General features: G+C 44.8%; 1 protein-coding gene across 1 annotated transcript in view; it reads right to left on the reverse strand.

The window, feature by feature from the left end:
- The window catches only part of MERTK (MER proto-oncogene, tyrosine kinase), a 107499-nt gene that overhangs the window by 57447 nt on the left and 30249 nt on the right, over window positions 1–19803 (reverse strand). Inside the window, exons 3-6 of the mRNA XM_024744008.1 lie at window positions 18223–18323; window positions 14945–15118; window positions 4236–4322; window positions 836–951 (exon numbers count right to left, since the gene is read on the reverse strand). Of these exons, the coding sequence (XP_024599776.1) occupies window positions 836–951; window positions 4236–4322; window positions 14945–15118; window positions 18223–18323 (478 nt within the window). The remainder of the gene's footprint in view (window positions 1–835; window positions 952–4235; window positions 4323–14944; window positions 15119–18222; window positions 18324–19803) is intronic.

Below are 19803 nucleotides of genomic sequence, written 5' to 3' on the forward strand. Positions count from 1 at the left end.
CCCCCCCTTTTTTTTTTTTTTTTTTTGCGGTACTCGGGCCTCTCACCGTCGTGGCCTCTCCCGCTGCGGAGCACAGGCTCCGGACGCGCAGGCTCAGCGGCCATGGCTCACGGGCCCAGCCGCTCCGCGGCATGTGGGATCTTCCCAGAACGGGGCACGACCCCGTGTCCCCTGCATCAGCAGGCAGACTCTCAACCACTGCGCCACAAGGGAAGCCCTACCCTTCCCTTTTTTATGAAATGAACACTCAGAGCAGAGCCTATCTCATGGCAAGGTGTCATTTTAGGATGGCTAACCTGTATTTCTTACAGCTCTATTTTATACCAATTTTAGGCAGTGGTTAAAAATGGGTGATGACTCTGTAAGCCCTGTAATCCCCAGGTTTCCCTGGAAGCCACAGGCTGAGATGCAACATTCAATAGTGAAGAGGATCCATCTTGTGCTTGCCCTTCTGTCCGTCACGGCCACCAACCCAGGAGAAGCCAGGCTGCAGAGGACCTGGCTCCTTGGACTCCTGGTTACAAGCCAGATGGGTTTTTGTATCTTAAAAATGAATTCTCCCTGGTCTCGTGACATTCTATCTTGGAAACATGTTTCTCTTCCAGTTGGCCCTGGACCATGCACAGGAAAGAGGCAGCATCACAGGGGCGCGGGGAGGGGCAGGGGCAGAACATCGTAAAATGGTGCATGCCCAGTGGACGCTGATCGGGGGGAAGGTCAAGGGATTCTGAACGGGGGTGTTGAAATGATCTCAGCACCCATCCTCAGGAGGAAGAAAAATCAGGCAGACCCACTGAGCACCAAACAGCTACTTCTTTTCGTTACGGAAGTTCACCTGAATGCTGCAGTCACTGAACGGGGAGTATCCATCAAAACCGGGGACCCAGGAGATCAGGATGCTGTGTGCGGTCCTGTTGCGGACCCTGACTTCAGTTGGCGGGGAGGGAATTGCTATGTAAAAAACAAAGACACACCACAGACACAATTATAAACTACAGGAGGCCACAGCTACCAAACAAATGCATTAATACCAAGCCTACTTCTGTTTCTTGAGACTGGGAAAATTAAACACTAGTTTTAAAGAGGAGCCATCGTACGCCTAAGGGTAATGGTATTAGCCTATGGAGAAGTCTTGCAGGGATAGGATGGCTTGGCCAGGGCCAGAGAAGTGGGATGTAGACCTACTTTCCTGACCCCTGATGAAGTGAGAACTTTTAGCTGGACAAGGATGGGGAGACATCCATTTCCTGCTGCTGTATGCAGGGGCGTCACTGGGCGCTGGTGCTCTCAATGGGGGTGAAGAGCCATGGCGCTGCCCTTGTGGAGCTAAAGGCTGCGTTGGGGAGACCCACATTAATTGAGGATGAGTGCCTTGTGCTGAGAAAAGAGGGGTACCATGGGAACAAGCATGTGTGTGCATGCGTGCATGCATATGCGCGTGTGTGATGGAGGAAGGAAGCTTTCCAGGCTGAGGAATAGGGAAGAGTCAGCTCAAGCAAAAGACCCAAGTGCATCTGCTTGCGGGGAGGGGAGGGCATACCGTAATGAACGTGCAATGACCGCAGCCACGGGTGGGACATGGATAGATATTTAAATTAGAATCCAACAAGGATCCGAAGTTTGAGGGTTTTAGTTTCTTGTGCTATATTTAACTTTTTTAAAAAGAAATATATCTTAAAATCTGTGGATCAATATTATTTTTATTTATTTATTTTGGCCGTGCTGCACGGGATCTTCGTTCCCGGACCAAGGATGGAACCCTCACCCTCAGCAGTGAAAGCGCGAAGTTCTAACCGCTGAACCACCAGAAAATTCCCATACGTTTAACTCTTAATTAATGGTAATAACCGCACTTATAATCCAAAATGATGACTAATGTTTCTGAGTGCTTACTCTGTGCCAGGAACCTATGGACTTCATTAAACACGACTAGTCTGATAGGAAGAACCCTATCAGAGCAGCAGTCTTACGATCCCCATTGACGGATGAGGAAACTGAGGACCAGAGAAGTTAAAAACTTGCCAAAGCGCACAGAGCTCATAAGCAGCAGAATGGGGACTTAAACTCGGGTCTGCCTGACTCCAGCACTAGTGTCCCTCAACAGGACGCTGGAAGCTGGTTGCAGGGGCAGCAAGCAGACCAGCGAGTACCAGCAGGGGCTGGGGAGTGTGGTCACCACCTAGCCAGCTGCATGGCCCATGGCACAGCTCAATGCCCTCTCTAAACTCAGTTCCCGCTTCTACTAAGGGCGGGGAGTGACCACACTGCTCCATGGGCTGGGGTGAGGATGAAATGTGGTAACGCACGCACGAGGTCTGGGGGGGCGGCGCTGGTGGTAAAGGCAAGGACAGGATGCGCAGGGGATGAGAGGGAAGGAAGGCTGGGACCGTGTTAAGCGCTCACTGGGTATGGTATTCAGGAGTTTCAGTTTTACCAGGAGACACACAGACGGATGAATGGGAAAGAGTCAGTGTTTTGTTTGACTCACTTCCCTAAATAGAGTATCTGCCTTTCCAGATTCAAGTTTGGCCACGTATATACCTCAGTTGATAACAGACGAGCAGGGAGTTTTGGTTGCTTTGATATACGTGCTTAAATCAACGAAAGCCCCAAACATAAGGTTTGGAAATAGGCTTTATTAAAATAAAGTCCTAGTTGAGATTCTGTCTGAAGCATAAAATTCAGGAAGTGCTTCTCATTTTATGGATTTTTAAACTTTAAGATGTTGATATTTTATGAAAATGTCTTTATAAATTTATGCCCACGCGTGGATTCCTGAAATTCTCACCATTTCTTTTGAAAATTGTAATAATGGAATTCGTAATGAAGGAAGGAAGTTATTCAGTTCCTCTCCTAGTAACTTTCAGTTTGCTCATTTTTTTTCTTCCAATGAACTTTTTGAAAATGCCCTCTCATAGCCTCTTCTAGTTGATTTGCTGAAACTAAACCATCAGCATCTTTAAAAAGTATGCCTTTTGTAATTTTGAGTCTCCTGCTGTGCACGACCCACCCTTTAACTCATTATTAAACACATTCTGCTTTTTCCCCTCTATTATTTCCCCAAGGATAAGACCAAAAGGAATATGAACTCAATATTGCCTCTCAATATTTAACTTAAGAACAAATAACACGGAGAACAGGCTGGTGGTCACCAAGGGGGAGGGATAGAATGGGAGGCTGGGGTTAGCAGATGTAACCTTTTATATATAGAACGGATAAACAACAAGGTCCTACAGGGAACTATATTCAATATCCTATGATAAACCACAATGGAAACGAATATTAAAAACAGAATATATATATATAATGTATAACTGAACCACTGCTGTACAGCAGTAATTAACACAACACTGTGAATCAATTATACTTCAATAAAAATAAAGTAATTAATTAAAAATAAATTAAGAACAAATACTAAAACATACCATTTTTCTGAATTTCTATGAGAAAGGTTAAGGGAGATGAGTTGAAAGGGATAAAAGGACAGTAGGTTTTCCTTTCCTTTCAAGTTTCAGGTTTAAATACCTTTGACCCAGAAAAGGAGGAATCTGATGATTGGTTTGGATTGTCCAATCCAATGGCAGATAACTGGACTGGAATGTCTCCACCAGCCTGGGGGAGGTTTCAAACATGCGCCTTTCATTCTGTTATATCCCAGCTCAGAGGAAGCAAGGTGGGTGGAGGAGGTTAGGAGAGAGAGGGACAGAAGCCCTGTGCCCCCAGAAGAAGAGTGACTCTGACCTTCTCCTTCCTCAGGACAGCTGCTGGTGGAGACTTGCTTCAGCCCCAGATGCCCAAGGAAGGACAGAGCCCATCCTCAGATCAGTGCCCCAAGCTGCGCCCACCCTGGGGGCTCTTCAAGGAGTTATGGGGACTAGTTCAGGGTAGAAAAGGAAAAAGTGAAAATAGGAGCCAAGATGATCCAGGGTCAGCATTTCAGACAATTTTCTTCTCCATCTGAGCAGAACTAAACTAGCTAATGTTGATCAAAGACAAGTGTCAGGCCCTGTTATGAGTACTTTTACTTGCATTATCTCATTGAACCCTCAAGAGGAGGTAGGTTCTGTAATTATCCCCATTTTACACAGGGGAACACTGAAGGCAGAAAGGTTAAGTGACTTGTCCAAGGTCACAAAGGGAAGCCAGGACTCAATCCCAGGTAGCTGGCTTGCAGAGATCACACTGCACCCCCTAACCCCCGGAACATGCAGGGGGCACTCCACCCTGCTGCTTACCTTTGATGTTGATCTGCACGCCCTTGGACACGGTCAGCCCTTTGTCATTGTGGGCCTCACAGCTGAAGATCGCGGTCTCAGTCAGACCTGGAGGGGAAGGAGAGCCGTGAGACCAGCTGCAGAGAGACAGGCTTCTGTTTATCAGAATCCTATGGGGGTTTCAGCATCCTTTTACTTCTTGGTTCACTGCTTCAAGCATAAAGGCAAAGTTAATTAAAAATACGTGTTGGTGTTTGAAAAACAAACCTAGGATTAAACCCTATGTACCAGGAGCAAGGCAACCATGGGCTTAAAAGGCAGCTGTGAGAGAGTGGCATGGACATATACACACTACCAAATGTAAAATAGATAGCTAGTGGGAAGCAGCCGCATAGCACAGGGAGATCAACTCGGTGCTCCGTGACCACCTAGAGGGGTAGGATAGGGAGGGTGGGAGAGAGATGCAAGAGGGAAGAGATACGGGGATATATGTATATGTATAACCGATTCACTTTGTTATAAAGCAGAAACTAACACACCATTGTAAAGCAATTATACTCCAATAAAGATGTTAAAAAAATTTTTTTAAAGGCAGCTGTAATTCATTAAAAGCCTTTATTTTTTCCCCGATGATGAAACATTAGGTAACAAAGAAGTATCATTTAGTTTTAAAATTTCTGCAAGGAGGTATGGGAATCACTGGCCCCCAAATCAAGACAAGTAGTTTCTGAGGCTCACCCAGACAATCTCCTGCTTAGCACCCCGTACACTCCACGATACAGCATGGACATGTCAGGGTACCAGAAACAGCAGGATAAAAGTTACAGTTTTAAAAATTTCAGGTGATCCGTTGTAATGAATCCTTTTTTAATAGTAAAAATCAATGTATTCATAAGGAATTATATAAACACAAGGCATCATTATTAATTACTTGAAGAAAAGACACTGGTGCCGAATGAAGAAAATTCTATCATTTCAGAGGTCTGAAGACATCTTGGAAATGAAAAAAATTAGTTGACATTAATTTTAAGGAGAAAGGAAGAGAGGCAATCCAGATCTTGGTTTCTTATAATACTATTCTCCAATGAAAGGAACCAGAGCTCCTCGGAGAAATGGATGATTGTCAGGTTGGAGCAAAACACACATGAGCCTGGAGCAAAATATAACACAAACAGCATACACCACACACACACACGCACACACACACACACACACACACACACACACACGGATGGGGGTACGGCAAAGAGACACAGGATCCAGCTGAAAGAACTCCCAATGGCCAAAGCTGGGACAATTTGAGCAAGAAAATAAAGTAGCATTAAATTGTAACCCAAAGTATAAAACAAATATCCATGAGTCTATATTGATATGAACAAATGATTAAATAAAAGGGGGAGAAGAGACAAATGCCCCATGCAGAGGAATTCCGAATGGTTTTTATACAGACGCTCTGCCCCCAAAGAGGGGCATCACTCCTGACTCCTTAAGGCTGCACAAAGTGACTTCCTTCCAAAGAGGACAGTATGGAAAGGGGAATGAAAGGAAAACTTCTGAGTGAGAAACTGACAAACGTCCAGCTCAGCCAGATGGTCAAGGTCAAGACCAACAATGGAAGTCGTGTTGACAGAATGTGCCCTTGATATGATGTGATGAGAATGGCACTTCTCCTCTGCGGTCTTCCTCCTCCACGGTCTTCCTCCTCCAAAACATATAACCCAAATCTAATCATAAGAAAAATGACCAAAAACATCAGACAGTTCCAAACTGTGGGACATTCTACAAAAAACCTGACCAGTACTCCTCAAAACTGTCCAGGTCATTAAAAACAAGGGAAGTTTGAGAAATTGTCACAACCAAGAGGCGCCTTAGGGAGACATAACAACTAAATCCTGGAACAGTAAAAGGACATTAGGTAAAAACTAAGGAAATCTGAATAAACTATGGACTTTAGTTAGTAATGATGTATCAGGAATTTCCAGAGATAACAGAATAATCAGCTATGTGCTAGTTTCAGGCTTACATTTACTGAAGGGACATTTCAGTGAGATAAAGAGGTTTGCTTTGGGACTTCCCTAGTGGGCCAGTGGTTAAGACTCTGAGCTTCTAAAGCAGAGGGCGCGGGTTCGATCCCTCGTTGGGGAACTAAGATCCCACATGTTGTTTGGTGCGGTCAAAACATTTTTTTAAAATTTCAAAAAAGAGGCATGCTTGGAAGGGCTGCTCAGAAGGACACCCTGAGGTCCACTACCTCCCAAAGTCTCAAAAACACCTGTGAAAATCTCTCTGGAGAAGCTGAATCTACAAACCTGTTAGGGAACGTTTCATTCCTGATTCATTATGCTAAGTTCTAAAAATAATGCAATGGGTATAAGGAAGTGAAATAATTTTTTATGGTACACTATACTGTGTCACATTAAATATAGTTGTTCAAAAATGATGTTATCAGTATTGGTTTATGAATTGTAACAAATGTACCACACTAATTAATGTAAGATGTTCATAACAGGGGAGTGTGGGCGTGATGTTTATGGGAATACTCTGTACGAGATGGCACACAATTTTTCTATAAATCTAAAACTATTCTAAAATTTTAAAAGATTATTTTCAAAAAGCACAGCCATATATTTACCATCTAGTTGAATCTGGAAACTTTCTCTCTGACACACAAGGTGCCTGGCCCAGAGTTTATATCATAAACTGGAGAAAGACAGATAAAATTCTTGAAAATACGCCATCATTCACTTCTTGCCTGAAAGGCTTATATTTTTTTTGTTTGTTTCTATCTACTTGTGTAGGATATTTTCCATCGGATGATTTTAAAATCCAAAGCTCGTCACTAATGAAGTCATTAAATATTTGAAACAAGCTGCCGAGGGAAACCCAGCTGGGAACCAGCCAGGAAAGACCGTCTACATTGGATGCCCGCACAGTGAATGCTGCACTGAGGCTGGGCCACATGGCCTGGGAGAAGTTCTAGGAAGAAATGCAAATCTGATCCCTTTCAAGTCAGTGCCTCTCCTGAGGGATTAGCTGTGCACAAAAAAATCAGTGTTGGTGGGTGTTTGTTCTTTTCTATCCAGGTGGAAGTCTGTCCCAGCATCTGAGCTCTTTTGACTAGACTCTCTGTCCTACAATTCTGTGGTGACCTTTGACTTCTCCTAAATAATTTTACATCAGAATATGATAGCTACTTCAGGTATTTTAATTTTCCAAGATGAGGATTCCCCTCAGACTGGAGGAAAATCCTAAATCAGATTGCTTAATTAGATTCTCTAAACCCAAGTGCTAAGAAACTAAAATTCCCGGTAGGAGCCAGCTCTTTCACATTGGGTCACCTCCTCTCGAATGAGAGATGAAACTAAAAGATTGTGTGATGGTTTAGAAAATATTTATTTCACTGAAGAGGAATATTTATTTCAAACCCACTAGCCACATCTATAAAAGAACATCTGTAAATACACAGCCTCAAGGAGTCTTTGGATCTTCTGCTTGTATTCCTCCCAAAGAATTTTGAAAAATATATGTAGCCTCTTACACATTTTGAGGTTTGCATCTTAAACTGTTCATCATTTAAACAGCTGCAAAAAATGTAATTTCAGGTACCCTGGATATGCTGATAATTTAAAGTAAAACTCCTTTAGAGTCCCATGCAATATACATATTACTGGGATGGGAGCCCCAGCATCACCTGCTGAAATAGTTCTTCCCAGAAATCAGAAGTTTTCAATCATGACTTTTCTACTTCCCCTGCAGAATTTTACCCTAATGGCATACATGTGTGTGTTTGAAAGTCACTGGTTAATCACCCTGTGATACTTCTCGGTGATAAAATTACACTTACGTATTGAAATTGGAAAACAAACTTTCTTCCAGATTGATGATCTTTACAAGTATTATTTAGGGCACAACTGATCAAAACAATATACGTGTAATTTTTAAACATACAAAACAAAATTTTATGGGAAGCACAACTCCTTTGCTGGACAAAATTTGGAATTTTCTATGTGGTAGTCTGGAATTTTGTTAACCTTGAGCCAATGCACTACAGCAGCTGTTCTCAGAGTGTGGTCTAGAGGCTCCTGGGCATCCCAGAGATACTTTGGGGGGCCTCAAGTTGAAAACTATTTTTGCGAGAATAGCAATATGTTATTTGCCCTTTTCACTCTCATGCTCTCGGGAATGTATGATGGAATTTTCCATAAGGTGTATGATGTGTGATGATGTCATAGCTCTATGAGCTAATGGAACGTGCTTGTGTATTATTGTGTTTTAATTTCTAATTCAGTAAATGGCAATAGATGTATCTCACATAAACAAAAACTTGTAGGTTTTCAATCACTTTTAAGACAGGAAAGAGGAGACCAAAGCATTGGAGAACTGATGCCCTGTTGCGACTCCAGGTAAGGCAGAGAGAGGTCTTTTTTCTTTCGTAAAGTGAGAAAGAGATGACAGGGAAGTAGAAGGTGAAAAAGAAAAACCGGCATAGAGTCGGGACTTTGGGCATTTTGTCAGGCACTGACTTTCAGAGAGAGGACACATACCGGATGAGGATCCACTGATCCCTCTAAGCCACCACCTGGGGCCCCTGCTACCAGTCACTTTCCCAGGCAGGCCTGTGACACTTGGCTTTTCACCTTACCTTCCAGGTCATCAGCTCCCAAATGAGATGCCCGTTTTGCCAGGCTACATGAACTCGCAAAACTTGGCTTATATTTAGAAAAATCAGCTTTGGCTCAGTCAGAAGACACTCAATCAAAACGTAAGTTGCTTTGGCTATGCAACTTATATTTTGTACATATTTGAGCAGACATCTGCAGGCTAAAACCAGTCATTTGGTTTCAATCGCTCTTGTCCAAACTCTTGGGAAACACTTGGGTACAAACTACAAGTGGCATTCCCAACCGGTTGTGAAGGCAAGAGCAGCCCTGCTAGGAAACAAGAGGAGGGATTTATTTCCTTGAGATCCACCATCTAGTTATAGATCCCAAAGATGAGGTAAGCCCACAGTTCTTCGGTCCTGCAAGGTTGATCAATACTGAGAGTGAAACCTCTCCTTGGGGAACATGATTTTAGGTTAAGCGGGAAGTCATTTTTCCTCTTCATGTTTCTCTTCAGAGGACACACAAAGTCAGGAAGACGATCTGCAGCTAATTCCCTGGTACAGGGCACCCACTCCGATTCAGAACTGCCCACAAGTAGCCAAACCATCTAGGAGAGCAGATCTGTCTGGGGGCTGAGGTGGTGAATGTCCACAGGCCAAGAGGATGCCAGCAGAGAGAAGTGGAAACTGCTTCCAACCCAGGTTAACTTTCTCCAGAACTGGATGGGCCAAAACTTAAGGCCAAATATAGGCTTCTTGGCTTAATGTATTCAGTGACATTTTTTTTTTTTTGCTTAATGGCACAAGCTTCCTAACTGGAGACTCATTTATAAGCCTGGGTTGAACACAGCAACCCAGAGGTACTAAGAAAGACAGCTCCCCCCCTCACTTTTCTGTTCTCCCTCGGGATGAACAATAACCAGACTGGAATAGACCTTGAAGTTTTAGAGCCCAAACACTTGTGGCTTCCCAGGGAGAAATTCATCCACACACCCCTCCGTCTCCACCCTACCACCCACTCTCCCGAGCGCCCCCAGCACCAGCGTCTCCACATCTCCTGTTACTGTGTCCTCTTCTCGTGGGCATCCCTCTTACTCCATTATGTCCCACCTAAGTCCATTATGATGGTTCATGCCCCTCTTCCTTGGTCCTCTGCTAGTTTAAAAAAAGCCCCTGACGCAAGGTCTGAGAGACATTTTAGGGAACATCCAGCCACAGGATATGTTCCCTGGAGGAAAGGGCGGTCGGAATCGCTGAGGAATCAGCTTCTAAGAGCACAGTTAGGGCAGCTCTTTGAGTTCCAGGTTAAGGAATCCTGTCCCTTTCATTTTCTTCCCTAATGTTCATCTTTCTACCCAAAGAGGCAGGAAATAGAAGAATACACTGCCTAAATGAAGGACTTACACTTATTAGCTTGGAATTCACCATCTGCCCGGAATTCACTCATTCAACATTTACAGGCACTCGGGATCTATCCGTGAATGAAACAAAGATCCTCACCCTTAGAGAGCTCACGCTCTCATGGAGAAAAGTGGGTGAGAAATAACAGACTTAATAAATAAGTAAGCTGCATGCTCTATCAGAAGGTGATTAGTACTATGGAAAAACAGGGATCAGGGGGTCAGGGTGGGTAGAGAGAAGTGGCTGTGATTTTAAATATGCAAGTCAGAGGGAGCTCCTTGAGAAATGGCCTCTGAGGAAAGATTCAGGGTGAGGGAACGGGCCAAGTTTATTCTGGAGGGTGACGGAAGGTTCAAACCGGAGGGAACATGTGGGTCAGGCCTTTGTTCTCCAAGTGAGGTGGGGAACCTGGGGCTTTGAGCAGAAAACTGATATGATCTAGTCTGTGTTTTATGAGGATCGTTCCAGCTGCCATGCAAAGACTAGCCCTTCGGCCATAAGGTCCCTAAATTGCTCCAAGTTTTTTCCTGATTTGCAAAATGGGAGTTAAAAAAGGCCTAACTATATCACAGGTTGCAATGAGGCTCAAAGTAAATCTTTACCAAAAGCACTGGGAGAATTACGAACTGATTTATATAAATTCTAGTTATTACTGTTATTACAATGAACATTACAAATTATAGCCAATTAACTAAAACCAAAACTAGCTTAGCTGTTTTCTAAATGTGGATTTAAATATAAAATGAGTATTTTTAAAAAAGTAAAAACCAGAAAGATGAGCCTAAGTCCCCCACTCTTGGTAGAAAGGTAGCTCAAAATTGACAATGAGTTAGTAACTGCTGCATATGAAAATTTGTAACAGGTAACATTTCAGTCATTCCTGTAGGCTGCTTCGGTACCAAGGCCTTTACATCCATTATTTCACTGAATCCTCATAAATGTTCTATGAAGGAGACACTGTTATTACCCCTATTTTATATGAAGAAGGTGAGTAAGTTGCCTAGGGACACAGTGGTGAACTGGCATTAGTCTGTATCATAGCTCGGGATCTTAACCACTAACCTGTAACGCATCCCACCACTGAACACCATGCAGCAAAACTTCCTGCAGTTCTGCTCTTTATTTTGGGACTTTATTTTGCCAATGACAAAGTACTTCCTTGGGGGAAAAAAACTTTGCTTTGAAATAGTTTTCAAGTCACAAGAAACTGCAGAAAGAGTAAAGAGTTCCTAGCACCCTTCACCCAGGTTCCCCTAAAAGGTAAGATCTTACATGATCATAGTACAACCATCAAAACTAGGAAGGTGACTTTGGTATGATAAATACTTTTTTTTTTTTTTGGCCGCACCTTGCGGCCTGCGGGATCTTAGTTCCCCCACCAGGGATCGAACCCACTCCACCTGTAGTAGAAGTGCAGAGTCTTAACCACTGGACCGCCAAGGAAGTCCCTGGTACAATACTATTAACTAAAATACAGACCTTATTCAGATTTCCCCAGCTTTTGGTCGTTTTATTTTGTGTGTGTGTGTGTGGGGGGGGATTTCTATGAAATTTTATTACAGGTACAGATTTGTGTACAGATGGAGAACTGTTCCATCACCAAAAAGAAGCTCCCCTGTGCCACCCTTTTTACGAACATCCTTCTCCCAAGCTAACATCTGGCAGGAGCTGATGTGTACACCATCACTATAAGTTGTCATTTATGTATGGACACCAAGGGGGGAAAGCGGTGGTGGGATGAATTGGGAGATTGGGATTGTCACATATACACTAATATGTATAAAATAGATAACTAATAAGAACCTGCTGGATAAAATTAAATTTAAAAAAAAAGATAATGTTGTCTAAATGGAAGTACATAGCATGTAACCTTTTTTTTTTTCCCCCTGTACCAACGGGATCATTTATTTACAATTCAGTAAAAGTCTCAGCCCAAACCAGCAAAACCATCTATATGATTGTAGAGAGCCATATACGGGTAATTTGCCTTCTGACAAAAATCTGGAGAGCAGAAAGGTGCGACAAATTGAATTCGGCTCAGATTGTTCAGAAAGGAAATCACAGCTGGAAAACATTTCAAACAGAGATCCCTTCGAAGAGCCTTCCAAGGACAGCCGCCAAGTATATTTTACACGTAACCTTTGAGCTTGGCTTTGTTGACTCAGAATAAGGCCCTTTAGACAAAGTACTTCTTTGCTCATGGTTCTTGAAGACAGCGCTTACATCACAGAGGAAAAAAAAAAAACAAACAAAACCGATATCAAGAGGGGAAAGCGTATGACCTTCCTGTTCAAACATGTCTCAACAATCAGGGCTCTTTAAACCACTTCCCTACTCAGCATCCTCTTGGTAGAAGGGATGGGAAAAGTTTACTTCAGGGTTAATTCCAAGATAGCAGGGTGCCTACCTGCAAACATTCAGATTTTATTTTATTTTTTTTGCGGTACGCGGGCCTCTCACTGTTGTGGCCTCTCCCGTTGCGGAGCACAGGCTCCAGACGCGCAGGCTCAGCGGCCATGGCTCACGGGACCAACCGCTCCACGGCATGTGGGATCTTCCCGGACCGGGGCACGAACCCGCCTCCCCTACATCAGCAGGCGGACTCTCAACCACTGCGCTACCAGGGAAGCCCTGTTCTATATCTTGATTGAAGTGGTGGTTACGTGAGTGTCTACATTTATCATGACTCACTGAGTGGTGCACTTAATTGCTATGCATTCAACTGTATGTCAATTTAACCTACATATTTCATTGTATGCCCCATAAATCCTCCTTTATGGGACTTAAGCAATCATCCTAGAGAGGGAGGAATGTATTTTTTTAAATTAATTTTGAACAAATAAGTTACTTGACGATCAATTCCTTGGAGAAACTCAAAGAAAACTCAGATGAAGGCAGAGACATAACATTGCTTGTGGACTCAGGAGTAAGAAAAGTGATTCAGAAACGATACCTCAGGTTGGCATTCACTTGCTGGTCCACTCAGCATAAATATTCAGTGAGTATTACCATGAGTCAGGCGCCACCTTGGGAGAGACAAAGTCCCTGTTCTTACTGAGTATACATTCTCTAAGAAGACAGACAAGCAACTAAACAAATAAACAGGGAAATTACAGACTGTGACCAGCGCAGTGAAGGAAGTCCACAAGAATACATGCCTGGGAGTCAACAAAGGAGTGGGGAGGAACTAAAAGAATGACCAGGAAAGACTTCTGTGCAAAAGTGATGTCTGAGATGTGTCATGGGATGAAGGGCAGATGGAACGACACGGCAAGCAGACAGAAAGAAAGTGCAAAGGTCCTGAGGCAGGGAGAAAGGTGACGTTTCTGAGAAAATGAAAGACAATCAGTGTGACTGGTGCGTAATAAGCAGGGAGAGAGTGGGATGGGTTTGGGCTGGAGAGTTGAGCGGGAACCAGAGCACGCAGGTCCTATGAGCGGGGGCAGGACGGACTCTGAGTGCCAGTCAGAGATAATGGGAAGCCCCTGAAGGGTTCCAGCAGGCAGGGGACACGAACTGCCATGGAGGACGAGAGTAGGGACAAGGCTAGAAGCTAAGAGACCAGTTAGGAAGTTACTGCAGTGCTGCTGGCAAGAGCTGGCAGTGATGTGGACCAGGGCACTGCAGCAGTGACAGAGAAAAGACAGATTTGAGATGTACTGTTGGAGCAGAACTGACAACCTGCTGATGCATTCAGTGTGGAAAAGGAGAAGGAAGGAAGGATGGGAAAATGGTGGTATCATTTACTAAGATGGGGAACTCTGGGGCAGAGCAAGTCTTGGGGGGAAATCAAGAGTTTCATTTTAAGACGCTTCCATATCCAGTAAGTGGAAATGCCAAGCAAGGAGCTTGAAGCTCAGGAGGGAGGTCTGAGCTGGAGATACGAAGTTCAAGGTTGTTATCACACAGACGGTCGCGAAGCCAGGGGCCCAAAGGAACTCTCAGAGGTGGGTCCAGGACTGAGCCCTAGGGCACCCTCCCACATTCAGAACTCCTGTCAAGGGAAGAGGACGAGTCGGGAGGCAGGAAGGAAGCCAGGAAGACAGGGCTTCCTGAAGGTCACCTCTGGCGTGCAGCATCCCTCAGAACGTTTGCTGAGTGTGTGAAAAAAAGGAAGGATCAGGGGTGGTAACCTTGCCAGATGTTGCTGGAAGATGCAGTGACAGGAGCCAAAGAGGGGCCCACTGGATTCAGTGGCACAGAAACATCAGTGGTGCGGACCCCGAGAGCACTGTCGGAGGAGCACAGCAAGGAAGCCAGGGCACGCCCATTCAGAGGGAAATCAGATGACCGCTGACCGTCAGGGCGGCCAGGGCCTCACAGTGACTCAGTCCTCCCGCAGCCAACCCCGTGGCCAACGCACCTCCCTTGCCGCCACACCTCGCTGAGGTCGTCCCATCAATGGTTCCTGAAATGCAAGCCCTGCCAGCCAGCAGGGCCACAGCTGCCACGGAAGACGTGAGCAGGGCTCCTGCTGCCCAGGCTCAAGGACTCTGGCCACTTCGCCAACATAACCACAGACACCCGCGGTGGCCGTATCCCCACGCCCCAGTGCTGCCCTGTGACCTCTGACCCCACAGATTCCCAGCCCCTACCCTCAGCTGCCTCACCTGCGGTTTTATCCGCCTCGACTCCCTGCTGCTGAGCACACGGCGCTCATCAAACTTCTGCTCCCCTTCCACCATTCCAGGGCAAACAGTACGGAAATCCCACAACTCAGACTCACCAGGGACAGTCAGAACGGAGGGGGATTTTTCTGGAAGTTCATTGACACGGCTGCTGTTCTGAACCCAGAAAATGTTGACGGGCTCAGGTGGGCCCACGGCCTGACAGGTGAGGTTGAAGGCTGTGTTTTTGGTGACATTCATGCTCTCAGGCTGCCTCGTAAAGTGAGGAAGTCCTGCAGAGGAAGAGGTGAGTGAAAGAAGGTATTAGATCCACAGGCCGAGGCACAGCCCCCAGGGGAATGGAAACCACACGGGAGCTTGGCAGAAGGAGCTTTCTCTGTCCACCACCCAGGTCTGAAACGGCCAGTTTTTACCTCCCTGAAGTTGGGTACGAAAGAACAAAGGCTAATTCCTGCCAGCCTAGCTCTAGCCGGTCTTCTAGGACACTTTCCCAAAGGAGTAATGGTGATTCAGAACTGTTTTTTTTCAGAAGGGAGGCCTGGCAGTTCTGAAATTAGGTGTTGCTCAAACTCCTGGGAAAGGCTGGCAGGTTTTCAGGATTCCTTACCAATAAACACAAAGTGAAAACGAAGCCACGTAAGAGTCTACCCATTTTTTTTTCTTTTTTAAATTTAAGCATACTTGATTTACAACGCTGTATTAGTTTCAGGTGTACGGCAGGGTAATTCAGTTATCCATATGTAAAAATATATTCTTTTTCAGATTCTTTTCCATTATAGGCTATTACAACATACTGAATATAGTTCAATATCAACTATATTGTGCTCTACAGGAGGTCCTTGTTGTTTATCTATTTCATATATAGTAGTGTGCTTATTCTAATCCCTAACTCCTAGTTTATCCCTTCCCTTCTTTCCCCTTCGGTAACCACAAGTTTGTTTTCTATGTCTGTGAGTCTGGTTCTGTTTTGTAAATAAGCTCCTTTGTATCATTTTTTTAGATTCCACATATAAGTGGTATCATATGATATTTGTCCTTCTCGGTCTGACTTACTTTACTTGTATGATAATCTCTAGGTCCATCCATGTGGCTACAAATGGCAATATATCATTCTTTTTATGGCTGAGTAATATTCCAGTATATACACCACATCTTCTTTATCCATTCATCTGTTGATGGACACTCAGGTTCCTTCCATGTCTTGGCAACTGTAAATAGTACTGCTGTGAACATTGGGGTGCATGTATCTTTTCAAATTAAAGTGTTTGTCTTTTCCAGATATATGCCCAGGAGTGAGATTGCTGGATCATATGGTAACTCTATTTTTAGTTTTTAAGGAACCTCCATGCTGGCTGCATCAATTTACATTCCCACCAACAGTATACGAGGGTTCCCTTTTCTCCACACCCTCTCCAGTGTTTATTATTTGTAGACTTTTTTGGATGATGGCCATTCTGAACGGTGTGGTCTGCCTGTTTTTGAGGACAACCTATTTTGTGTGAGACTTTCAGGTGAGGGATAATAAATTTGAAAATCTGTACACTCGTACAGGGCTGAACACTTCTCCAAGCACATTCTCATGAAAAGAGTATAGACAGAGTTACACAGTTACAACCCCAAGATCTCCCACTATGATTCCAGAACCGGGGTCATAGGGAAGGGACGTTAAGAATAGCTCAGAGAAAACCAGTTGGTACTTATTTGGGGCATGTGACAAAAATTTAACAGATCAAGCTAACTGGCCTCAGATGTTTAAGCTGTGTTCTTTTGGGACTGGGAGCTCACAGATCTGGTCCCAGCAGGACTGATGTGCGAGTGGTAAAATGGGATTCTTTTTTCATGTTTCAAAGTTTTGCAAAACTCCATTTGCACCTAACTCATTCCTGCCCTGGGCATTTTTTTTCTGGGATTTTACAAGTGAAACGTCCTCTGAATAGTCTTCCCAGATTAGCAGCAAATGTAGCAACCCTCCCCTCTGGCTGATGCGGACAGATCCCTGTGGCACTGGCTGTGCAGCCTGGGATGGGCTCAGAGCAAAGCTCCAAAAGAGACTCCTCTGAGGGGCCCCTCCCCCAGGCCTCCTGCAGCATTAGAGGGTATCAAGTTCAGGTCTGCAAAAGAAAGGGTAGCACAGCAGCCTTTTTGTGGGAGATGCTTCTCAGTTGAAGTTCCTTGACAAGCTAATCGCCTGCTCTAAAGCCTTTGATGAGGAGGGTCGGGAGAAAGCAGAAAAGTTGCTCTGAAGGCTCTGCACCTCAGCGAGCAGGGATGCAGAGACCCTGGAGGGCAGCCCCTAGGACAGTGGGGAGTGGCCACTTGGGGTGATAATGAAGATGCTTCCGGCTCAAAGCCTCTCTTGACAGGCCCTGCCATTGCCGAACCGGGCGTGCAAACCCCGAGATATGCAGGACTCGGGCCCACCTGGCCTGACTCACCTGTGCATCAGCTCACGTTCCCCACGAGACTCCAACTTCCTTGAGGGCAGAGGCTGCCTTCTCCTTGCCTGTTGCTCCAGCTCCCCCACCAAGCCCATCTCATGTCACGGCGTCGAACTGCACTGAATCACGCGCCTGACAAATCCTAGGGCCTAAAAAGGAAGCCCAGGCCGAGCTCCAGGCCCAATCAAGAAAACGGCTCACTCTCCCTGATTTCACCGTCTGCATAAGCGAGACAGTAAAAGGTACTGAATAATAAACATATTGGCACTTGACCAGGTGAGTGGCACCTGGCGCCAGCACTGAGAACTGGATAATAGATTGCATTTTGTTTCTTAACATAAAAAGACTTCCTTTGTTTTAAGTTGTAAATAACCTTAGGACAAGGAGGGCCACAATCTCTTTTTATCTCAGCCATAGTGCGTAGGATAGAGCTAAATCTCTAAGAATTAAGTGAATTTCATAAGTACCTGAAGTCTACAAAGAAGATGGCCTTGTAAAATTTCAGTGCTTCTGGATTTGCAAGGTTTGCGTACAGAGCTACAAATGGAATAAATTAGGAATCTGAGAGTAACATATATATGCTACTATATATAAAATAGATAAACAACAGGGTCCTACTGTATAGCTTGGGGAACTATCCTCGATATTTTGTAATAGCCTATACGGGAAAAGAATCTGAAAAAGAATATATATATATATATATATATATATATATACATATATATATGGACACACACATATAATAAACTGAATCACTTTGCCGTATACCTGAAACTAACACAACGTTGTAAATCAACTATACCTCAATAAAAACAATTAAAAAACAAACAAACAAATGGGCATGCCAAACTCTGGAGCATTATACACGAAGCGATTAATGCAGGCTCTACAACAAACCGCCCTGTGGCAACTGGACACCCTGTGGCCTCTGGACTCACCTTGCACCTCGACGTAGATGGGGTCAGACACGATCTCGTCGTTGTTTATTTTCATCTTACAGATATACGACCCATTGTCTGAACGCTGCACACTGCTTATGCTTCCGGGAGAAACACAAAGATATTTATCGTGACGACCTTTAGAGTTCCTACTACAGGAATGGAACATTCTTCAACTTCTTTGTCCTTCGCGGTGATGATTAACATGGCTAATGTGTGTCACGTGTGTCTCAACATGGCTAGGTCACAGTACCCAGATCCTTGGTCAAATGTTACTCTAGATATTTTTCTGTGAAGGTGTTTTTCAGGTGTGATGAATATTCTGACCAGTCGACTCAAAGTAAAGCAGATGACCCTCCATTGCTTGGGTGGGCCTCGTGTAGTCAGTTAAATGCCTTATGAGCATAGACTGAGGTCTTCCGAGGAACAGGAAATCCTGCCTCCAAACTGCCTTTGGGCCTCAAGGCTGCAACATTAACTCTTCCCTGGGCCTCCCACTGACACCCCACAGATTTCAGAGCTGGCAGCACCCACAATTACATTAGCCAATCCTTAAAATAAATTTCTCTCGCTCTCTTTGTGTGTGTGTGTGTGTGTGTCCTCTACCGGTTCTGTTTCTCTGAAGAACCCGGTCTAACACATATATTGTCACTTGTCTGGATTTCCATGGTAGGCTCTGTACCAGGGTTCTCTATATCAGAGTACCACCCCTCCAGACATTTTGCAAATTTGTGGAGTTGTTTTGGATGGTCACAAATAACTAGGGGCGACATTGTTTTCAGGGGCCAGGGGCGACTTTTCCACATCCCAAATGACCTTTTTTTTTTTTTTTTCGGTACGTGGGCCTCTCACTGTTGTGGCCTCTCCCGCTGCGGAGCACAGGCTCCGGACGCGCAGGCTCAGCGGCCATGGCTCACGGGCCCAGCCGCTCCGCGGCATGTGGGATCTTCCCAGACCGGGGCACGAACCCGTGTCCCCTGCATCAGCAGGCGGACTCTCAACCACAGCGCCACCAGGGAAGCCCCCAAATGACCTTCTGAGACTAGAAGCTAATCTCACTGTACCCACACACAAAGTATTTTCCCTAGTGTTAATATCCATGTCATTTCCCAGGACCATGAAAATGGAGGGCCAGTAGCCCTTTGTCCTGTTTGGAACTTGGCTGTGACTCGGTCATCGTCTGGAAGATGGATCACCGACAGCACTGCTCCGTCTGCAGCTGCCATGTGCCTGGGTACAAGTCACTGTGGACTTTATTATAATCTCTCCTGGTGTGGTCACACCCAGCGTTTACATATTCACATTCATATTATTTAATTATCAATTGCCTTCCTTTCGTTTCCCTCTTATTACAGGATGAACATAAGATATCTTATATAAACAGGCAGCCTTGGCTCTAAGAGGTTCAGAGTCCTGCTTGCTAATTGCCCAATGTGCTTACAAACAGGGAGTTACACCACAGACGTGAAACCCGCTCTTAGCTGGGGTGGGAAGGGGTGAGACAATGAGGCACACTTTGAAATGCTCTCAGATGCTCTCCTACAGAGGATGCCTTTATTAGCCCCAAGCACTGATTTCTTC

The sequence above is a fragment of the Neophocaena asiaeorientalis genome, unplaced genomic scaffold (genome assembly GCF_003031525.2).
Source record: "Neophocaena asiaeorientalis asiaeorientalis breed wild unplaced genomic scaffold, Neophocaena_asiaeorientalis_V1.1 scaffold114, whole genome shotgun sequence".
Taxonomy (NCBI): domain Eukaryota; kingdom Metazoa; phylum Chordata; class Mammalia; order Artiodactyla; family Phocoenidae; genus Neophocaena; species Neophocaena asiaeorientalis.